Raw genomic sequence first — 9,266 nt, forward strand, 5'->3', positions numbered from 1 at the left:
GGTACCACTGTATTAGGTCCATCAATGACCATACAGCATCTATCCAACACAAAAACCAGTGACAATTTGTTGTGGACAAAGGACAGCTGGACATATCAAGGGCCCCATTACCGTCAGTAGCTGAGGGCTGCATCAAATCTGGCCCTGATCAGGGGCAGTTACTTCCCAAGGAGGGGCCATGGGCCTGATCCAGGAGGCTCGTCTCATGTTCTTACGGCCGAAAGCGAGGGGGGGTCTTGCTAGCAGGATTACACATTGCACCCCATCCGTGGGTGGGTAGTTGGGTACCCAAATGGATGACAGGCAGGTCATAAAGTGTTTTAAACAATGAAGAAATGATCCAATAGCCCTCTAAAGGCTCACTAAACATTTGCACATTTCTTCTCTGTTACGGTAAAAATCAAAAGGGACGTTTTAGCCCCTTTTGACATTGACAACTGGAAATAAATTGATATATTGTAGTGAAGAAGAAGGTGAAGAAGACATGCCCCCCCCTTCCATATCATTCTCCATGCTTAGAAAACTCGTATTGCGGAGGGGGGGGGTTGGACTAGATGGCATTTGGGTTTCCTCCCAGCTCGAGGATTCTCTGCCTCTAGGATTGACACATCAACAGGGCCCATTAGAAGCTGGGAGGCACTGAGAGGCAAAGAGCCCGCCCCCCCCCCCCCGGGGGGAGCCAACGCCCCTTTCAGATCTTTGTAGATCTTTGCAGGGCTCCTCTTATCTCTGGCATGCAGAGAAGCCAGGAAGTCAGGATTCTTTGCCTGAGCCCATGACCTATGGCTGACCCGGGGGGAGGGCAGAAAGGCTTCTCCCTGGAGCACCCCAAGTCCCCCGCCAGCCACACCTTTGAGGCACAGAGGGCTGCCAGAATGGGACGGCTTCTTCTTCTTCTTTGGCGATCCCTCGTACCTGAGTAAGATTGCCTTCCATAAACACGGTTTTAACAGTGAGTCTGTAAGTGACGGTGGAGGCCAATTCTGGATCCACACGTCCTTCCACAGTGGGGACATTGGTTTCCGGGTGGGAGTTGATCCCGGTGTGGATTTGCCAAGTGTGCCTTCCTCTTGGCACGTTTCTCCCTTGCGTCCTGAGTTCGAGTGTCTTCAGAGCCCATGACACCTTTGGTAAAGGCTGTTCTCCAACTGGAGCACTTGCAGGCCAGTGTTTCCCAGTTGTCGGTGCTTATACTACCTTTTTTTAGATTTGCCTTGAGAGAGTCTTTAAACCTCTTGTTGACCACCAGCATTACGCTTTCCATTTTTAAGTTCAGAATAGAGTAGTTGCTTTGGAAGATGTTGAAGAATCATTGCTTCAACACTGGTGATCTTTGCTTCTTCCAGGACACTGGCATTAGTTCGTCTGTCTTTCCACAAGGGTCCTGAGCTCTGTGAGTACGGCTTTCTCCCGAATGAAGTGCAGAGTGTTTGAGGACCTGGACATTCGCAGGGAAACCAAAATGCTTCTTTACAAAGCTATTGTAGAACAGGACAGCAGGTTTGCCTCCAGTGCAATGCATCACCAGGTTGGCATTGCAGTGGCCCAGCGGCAAGGGCAGGAATGCCGCCTCCTTCCTGGCTCCTGCTCTCCAAAGGCTCAGGAACCAGCTGGGGAGCTGATGGTCGGGGTGGCTGGGACACCCTGCGAGCATCTAGCAGGATGCAGCGTCCCATGGGAGCCTAGCCCACGACAGTGGTTTTGCTGGGCTGGGACAGCTCCACACTCCGTGAGATTCAGGCCAGCTATACCTGCCCAGGGATGGTCGCAGCTATACAGAAATCAAAAGACGTCAGGAACCAGACAGCCAGGGTTTATCATCACATACCTTTTTGCCCCACTCTTTCCAGGCACAAGTCTGCACTTAAAGGCATTTTCGTCTTTGCTCCAGAGCTTTTCCCACAACCCCCCCCCCACTCTTTAGTGCTCAACTGGAGCAAACAGCAATTCAGGGTTTCCACGACTGATGTTTGCTCCGACTGAGCGCTAAAGAGTGTGTTTTCACGGGGAAAGCTCTGGAGCAAAAAAAGAGGGGATGCTCGGACACAGAGCTTTAAAGTGCAGGCCATGCCTGGAAAGAGTGGAGGAAAGGGAAGTGTGGCGTAATGGTTAGAGTGTCAGACTAGGACCTGGGAGAGGTCAGGATTCCCCACTCAGCCACAAAGCTTGCTGGGGGCCTTGGGGGGCCAGTCACTGCCTCTTTCAACCCAGCCTACCTCACAGGGCTGTTGTGGTGATAAAATAGGGAGGCCTATGCAAGCCACGTTGAGCTCTTTAGAGGCAAAAAAAATCAGGGAATGAAAATGCATTCGGTCCATCCATATGCGAATTAGGCTTAGAAAGGCCTCTAGCTGGTGGCTGCTTCTGAACAGCTTTGAGCACAGATGCGTTTCTGTGAAATGCGATATATAAATAAATAGGCTGCGACTTGTACGTTTTGCACCCAGTCGGGGCCCGTCTGCTGCCTCGAGTACAAACTCCACGTGCCTGGCAGCATCGACGGGGAAGGGTGCCAGCGTGAATGAGGGAACGTCCCCCACTCTGTGAAATAAGCAAGGGTGAGAACAGGGCCGGATTGAGGTTTGATGAGGCCCTCAGCTCCTGAAGGTCATGGGGCCCTTGATATGTCCAGCTGTCCTTTGTCCACAACAAATTGTCACAGGTTTTTTGTGTTGAATATATGCTATATGGTCATTTATGGACCCAATAGGTATCTAAAGCCATTTGCACATAACAAAATATGTATTTTATCAAAGTAATTGTTGAAAAGTTCATGCAGAATGCAAAGTCCATGCAGAATGTAGGCACGCTATGTCTAGAAAGGAGCAAACCAGTGATATTTTAGGGAGCAGGCTAGCAGGCTTACATCATTACTTACATCATAGGAGCCTACACAACACAATGTAGGTTTTATTTTATTTGTTTTTTATCTTCTACTTTGGAAATGTACATCCAGTTTGTTTTTCCTTTAATTTTTTTGGGGACCCCCAAGAGAGTGGGACCCTCAGCTATAGCTTATTTAGCTTATACGTAAATCCGGCACTGGGTGTGAGGCATCTTCCTCCCCCTGTTTTGCCAGGAAAACTGGCCATTTCCACCCAGATGGGCTGCATGCGAGCCGTTCTCAAAGGAGACGAGGGAATCCCACCCTGGAGTGAGGCTTGGAATGTGGGAAGCTGGTCTGCACTGAGTCCCTCCAGCCGTACCCAGAGATGTCAGGAATTGAACCTGGAGCATCTTGCCGCTGAGCCCCTTCCCTGGCTAGAGGAGTCCTGGGAGAGGGGGTGTTGCTCAGAGGGGGCACCCCGAGCCCTGGGACAGAATCACAGACTGGTAGGGCCCCCCTGATTTGCCCGCAGAAGAACCCCAGTTCACTCCCTATCAAAACCAGGCAGGGCTGAGGGAAGCCCCCCGTCTGAGAGCCCCCATCAGGAGCTGATGGAAGTGTCACCCAGAACTCAATGGACCAGTTTGGGAGGTGAGGGCACTGGTTTGTTCTGGTTTTCATTAGGGATGTTGCAGTTTCGTTCTGTGAACCTGCCCTGGGTTCTTTGGACAAAGGGCAGCATACAAATTAAATAAGGATGGTCTGACTCTGTCTGAGGCAGCTGCTTCCTCCGGTCCCATTTCATTGAACCGACCTGGGGCTCGGGAGAGAGGAGTTCCTCACTGCTCTGCAATGTACACCCAGCATGGGACACGGGTGGTGCTGTGGTCTAAACCACTGAGCCTCTTGGGCTTGCCAATCAGTTCGAATCCACATGACGGGGTGAGCTCCCGTTGCTCTGTCCCAGCTCCTGCCAACCTAGCACTTTGAAAGCATGCCAGCACAAGTAGATAAATAGGTACCGCTCCGGCGGGAAGGTAAACGGCATTTCCATGCGCTCTGGTTTCCGCCACAGTGTTCAGTTACACCAGAAGCGGTTTAGTCCTGCTGGCCACATGACCCAGAAAGCTGTCTGTGGACAAACGCTGGCTCCCTCGGCCTGAAAGCAAGATGAGTGCCACAACCCCATAGTTGCCTTTGACTGGACTTAACTGTCCAGGGGTCCTTTACCTTTTTTACCTTTTACCCAGGATGGGCCACCCAGAGGGCAGTCAAATGCCAGCACCCGAAGCCCCTCTCTTGCTCGACTAGATGCGGCCGGATCCAGGAGACTCTCCTAATGTTCTTATGACATGCATGCCCTCTGCCGGGTGCATATGTGTGCATGTGGAACGGAGAGCACATGTGGGCTGCCCCGACTCCCCATTGTGCTTGTCTGGGGGGGGGGGACAGGACCCTCTGCTTCTTCGGAGGGGCCAGGCAAGAGGTGAGGGGTTGCAGAGAGAGAGGGCGGAAATATGAGAGACAGGAGCAGACCTGCCGAGGCATCTGGCTCTCGGAGCCGGCCTTGGCCCCAGGGACAGCAAGGCTCCTAAATCCCAGGGTAAACACAGAGACACCCCCCACTCCCCACCCCCCAAGCAGCTTGCAGCAAAACAGCCCCAGCCAAACCCTCAACAACAAGCTGCCTGAGTCACAGGGCTGGGTGGGTGGCAAACAACACAGCCCCGACAAGAGGCGCATGGACAGCTCTGCACACCCACAACCCACAACAGTCACCATGGCAGAAAGTGAGCAGGAGGAGGAGGAGGATGGTTTTCAAAGAGGATTGAGCAAATTCATGGAGCAGGAGAGAGCTCTGGGTAGCTGCTAGCTGTTGTGCTCACCTATAGCCACCTATAGCTAGGGACGCGGGTGGGTGGCGATGTGGGTTAACCCACAGAGCCTAGGGCTTGCCAATCAGAAGGTTGGCGGTTCGAATCCCCGCGATGGGGTGAGCTCCTGTTGCTCGGTCCCAGCTCCTGCCAACCTAGCAGTTCAAAAGCAAGTGCAAGTAGATAAATAGGTACCGCTCCGGCGGGAAGGTAAACGGCGTTTCCGTGCGCTGCTCTGGTTCGCCAGAAGCAGCTTAGTCCTGCTGGCCACATGACCCGGAAACTGTACACCGGCTCTCTCGGCCAATAAAGCGAGATGAGAGCCGCAACCCCAGAGTCGTCTGCTACTGGACCTAATGGTCAGGGGTCCCTTTACCTTTATAGCCAGTGGCGTAGCAGGGTCAGGTGGTACCCGGTGCAGAAAATTTCTCGGCACCCACCCCCCACATTGAAATCTTTTCGCTGAGCTTTTTTGGGGGGATTCCAGGGTTTGCCAAAGTTGTTCAGCTTTTTGCTCCAGAGTTCCCCCTCCCCTCTGCTTGTTTGATCGCCTGCCTCCTTCACGTCCTCTCCCTGCATGCCTCCTCCACCAGCCCAGGAGCGCGGGGCTGTATAAACGAAGGCAGAAGGGGGGGACGCCGCAGCTCCTGCCCTTCCCCAGATGGATCGGGGTAGGCGGGAGTCACGGGCGGGTGATGTGCTGAATGCCAGCCCCCTCGATGACACCTGGGGCAGTCCGCCCCCACCTTGCTCCGCCCCTGCCCATAGCTCAGCTGCTAGGGCATGAAGCTCTTCAGGGTTGTGGGTTCAAGTTCCACATTGGGCAAAAGAGTCCTGCTTTGCAGGGGGGTTGGACCAGATGACCCTCGCGGCCCCTTCCCGTTCTACGATTCTGGGATGGCTACGCTTTGCTCTCCACAGTCAGAGGCAGCCGTGCTTCTGAATCCCAGTAGCTGAAAACCGTAGGATGGGAGAGCTGCTCTCGTGCTTGCTGGTTTCCCACAGACACCTGTGAGAACAGAATGCTGGGCTGGATGAGCCATTGGCCTAATCCAGCAGGATTATCGTTAAGATCTTACGTGGCAAGGCAGGAGCTGGCTCTCACCGAACACACCAGGCAGGGCGTGCGAGGATGGGGGGGGGACAGGGGCCCACCTGAGCCCAGAAGCATCTTCCTTTCAGCTCCAGGGTCCCGAAGGTATGAAAAGCTGCCCACCTTTCAGGTTTGGTTTTGGGCAAATGGCGGTGAAACTCTTCTCCTGAGTAGGGCCAGGAGAAGCCAGAGCACCAAGAGCACTTCGGGGCATGTGCAGAATGCCTTCTGTCCTCAGAGCCTGCCTGGGGGGCCATGCTGGTGATCCCAGAACCCTCTCCCCCATGGCAACCGGGCAGGGCAAGCAGATGCCTCTCCCTGTCCTGGGTGCCCATGGGGAGGGCAGGCAGTGGGCAGGGCTGGTTACCAGTCCCCCTGAAAGAGACCCCAGCCAGCACCCAATGCAAACCATGGCACTTTGCTTTCCTGCCTTGTTTTAGTACCATATGTTATTATCTGCTCACGTGCCCTTTCCCTTCAACCAGTTTAAATTGCAAAGGGGAAATTCACAACCCTCCAGTATGAAGCAGCAGGAGAAAAGCCGCATTTGCAGGATTGGGAAGCCTGGGGAAATGAGGGGAAAGATTCCTAAGCAGCGAGAGTGTTGCAAAGTTGTGGTGCCACCACCAAGAAGGCCCTTCTTCGTCCCTCCAGCCACCCCTTAGAGGGCAGGAGCGCCAGAGACAGGATCCTGGTGCAATGTGGACAAGCACATGACATGGACCCCAGGGACCCTTTGGGGGCCCCTCTGGTCTCCCCCTCCTCAGCTGAGGAGGGATTTCAAGGTCAACAAGGAGCAGCGGTCTGAGTTGAGCCTGGAAAGAAACTGGGAGCCACCACACACAAAGAGACCCAGGCCCCAGGTCTGTGCAAATACTGTGGGTTGCACCTGCCCCCAAGCCCTACACAGAGTATACCCATTGAAATCAAGGGGCATGACTAAGTCCATCCATGTTAATGGCCCTGACTGTTTTCAGGGCTAGCTGCAGATTCCAAATTGCCTGCAAGAGCTTTGAACACCCAGGCAGAAAGGTGGCAGGTGGCTCAAGTAAGAAGGAAACCAGCCCCCAAGTCCCTCTGCCCCAGAGATGGGAGGGAGCTGTCTTCCTTACCTGCAGGCTGAATGGAGAGACCTCCCTGCCATGTGGCTGTCAGATGCGTTTTTTGGCCCCAGGGAATCTTTGCACGTTTTAAATGCCCCTCTCTGGGCTGCTCTGCTACAGCCTCTCCCTCTGCCCTATGTGAGCTTGTGGGTGTGCAAATTGCCCCATGGAAAAGGCCGCCCTGCTCCTCCCAGAGGACAGCTGGTGCCCCCCCTTACGGCCGATCTGAAGCCCACTCCGTTCCTCTCCTCCTTCTCTGTCACAGCGTGTGGAAGGAGAACGTGGGAAGAACTTGCCGGGTCCGGCCAAGGGCTCATCTCCTCCAGCCTGCCTGTGGGAAACCAACAAGCAGGATCGGGGCCCAAGAGGAGCGAATCTCCCCTCCTGCGGTTTCCAGCCACTGGCATTCAGAAGCGTCGCTGCCTCCGACTGGCGAGGCAGAGTCCGGCCATCCTTAATGCCTCGCAGTAACTCTTAAGACCCAGGCGAGGTGAGAAGGAGACCTCAGAGCCTAAAAGCAACCCACATGCCGGGAAAGGAGGAGGGGGGGGGGAGAAACTGAGGGCGTCCCCACGTGCCCCAAAGCAGGCCAGACCCCTGGGCAAGGCGCTTGCGGAACCTCGGTGAGCCAGAGGGCTCTAGTCAGCCAGCCAAGCTGCATGCAAGAGAGGAGCATCGCCCGCTTCTCAGAACACAACCAGAGTCATTAGAGGGGAGGATAAGGCTACTCTGGCCGCCTCGAATCCAGTCAGAATCCAAACTGCCCTTGCACCGTCTCGTCTGAACGTTCGGCACTGCCAGATGAAGCCACGGGGGAGGGGGAGAGAGCGAGAGGGCCTCTTGGAAAAATAGCCCCCCAGCACAACACCGCGCGCATCTTCTGCGGAGCGCAGCTGACCCAGAGAGAGAGAGAGCGGGCGCGTAAAAGCCGCGCGCACATCAGCCCCGGCCAGTCCGCCCCGTCGGCTTCCTTGCCCCGCGGACGGTCCCGGGCAGGCGAGCAGGGGGGGCGGGCGACGGAGAGCCCCGTCCCCAACCCAGGGCCTCGATCCTGGAGGGCTCCTGCCCTTTAGCAGGAGGAGGGATGGAGGGATGGAGGTGCCCCCCGCTCCCCTCCCGCGAGGGCGCCTGCGGGCAACTCAGCGCCCCCCCCTTCTTGCCTGCATTTCAGCAGCAGAGCCGGCCTTTCTCTCCTCCCCCCCCCCGCCCGCCCCCGGCACAGCCTGCACTCAACTCTGCCCCCCTCCCGTCCCACGGAAGGCGCCTCTGGCTCACCGCGCAGCCCCGCCGCGGCCGCCCGTCGGGGGGCTTTCCGGCCCCGGCCGCTCCTCGCCCCGCGCCGGAGCCGCTCACCTGGACGCGCTCTTGCCGCAGCCGCCTGGCTCGGGGTCGGCTCCTCGGCTGGCGCCGCGCACGACGAGGCGGAGGCGACGAGCAGCAGCAGCAGCGCCGGCCGCGGCTCCTCCTCTCTGCCGCCCGTCGGAGGGACGCGCGCAGCAGCAGCAGCAGCGCGCCGAGGAGGTAGGCGAGCGCCCGGGCCGCCCCCTCCCTGGCGGAGCCACTCCGGATTCCGTGCGCATCCACTGGCGCGCGCGCCGACGCTCATCCCCGCCCTCGCCGCAGCCGCAGGCTCGCCGGGCAGCCCAGTCCTCCCAGGGCGGAGGCCGTTTGGGGGCCCGAGGACCGGGGAGAGGGCTTCGGACTCAAGGAGAGAGGGTTCCCGAGCATGTACAGAGGGCCACCAGCCCATGGCAGCAGCAGCCACCAACCTCTGCTACCGCAGAAGGCAGAGTGAGGATTCCAGAGGATATGACTGGACCAAAACTCACAAAATGGATTTCAGTAGGAAGAAATCCAAGGTTCAACATGAGGTTTTTAAGCAGAGGTTGGGTGGCCGTCTGCCAGGGATGTTTTAATTGAGATTCCTGCATTGTAGGGGGTTGGGCTGGATGACCTTCAGGGTCCCTTCCAACTCTACGATTCTTGTTGCCGTTTGTTTGTCTCGGGTGTGAAGTCAAACCGCTGTGTTAGCAGCACTGAAGTGACCTCCCTGGGGCGCAAGCCTGGACAAGTCTATGATTCTAGGAAAAATTAGATTAGGATGGGGGACGCCTGGATTACTAGCAGTACATGTGAAAAGGATCTAGGGGTCTCGGTGGACCACAAGCTAACCGTGTGATGCAGCAGCGAAAAAGGCTAAGCCTATTCTAGGCTGCATCCACAGAAGTCTAGTGTCCAGATCAAAGGAAGTCATAGTCCCGCTCTATTCTGCCTTGGTCAGATCCCATCTGGAGTCCTGTGTCCAGTTCTGGGCACCACAATTTATGAAGGATGTTGAGAAGCTGGAAGGTGGGCAGAGGAGGGCGACC

General features: G+C 56.3%; 1 protein-coding gene across 1 annotated transcript in view; it reads right to left on the reverse strand.

The window, feature by feature from the left end:
* The window catches only part of PRRT4 (proline rich transmembrane protein 4), a gene marked incomplete at its 5' end in the record, with an annotated part of 31,444 nt that extends 22,967 nt beyond the window's left edge, over positions 1 to 8,477 (reverse strand). Inside the window, one exon of the mRNA XM_083572621.1 lies at positions 8,251 to 8,477. Within this exon, the coding sequence (XP_083428747.1) occupies positions 8,251 to 8,477 (227 nt within the window). The remainder of the gene's footprint in view (positions 1 to 8,250) is intronic.
* Positions 8,478 to 9,266: the final 789 nt, after the last annotated feature.

This window comes from Podarcis filfolensis (assembly GCF_964270895.1).
Source record: "Podarcis filfolensis genome assembly, chromosome: 10".
NCBI lineage: Eukaryota > Metazoa > Chordata > Lepidosauria > Squamata > Lacertidae > Podarcis > Podarcis filfolensis.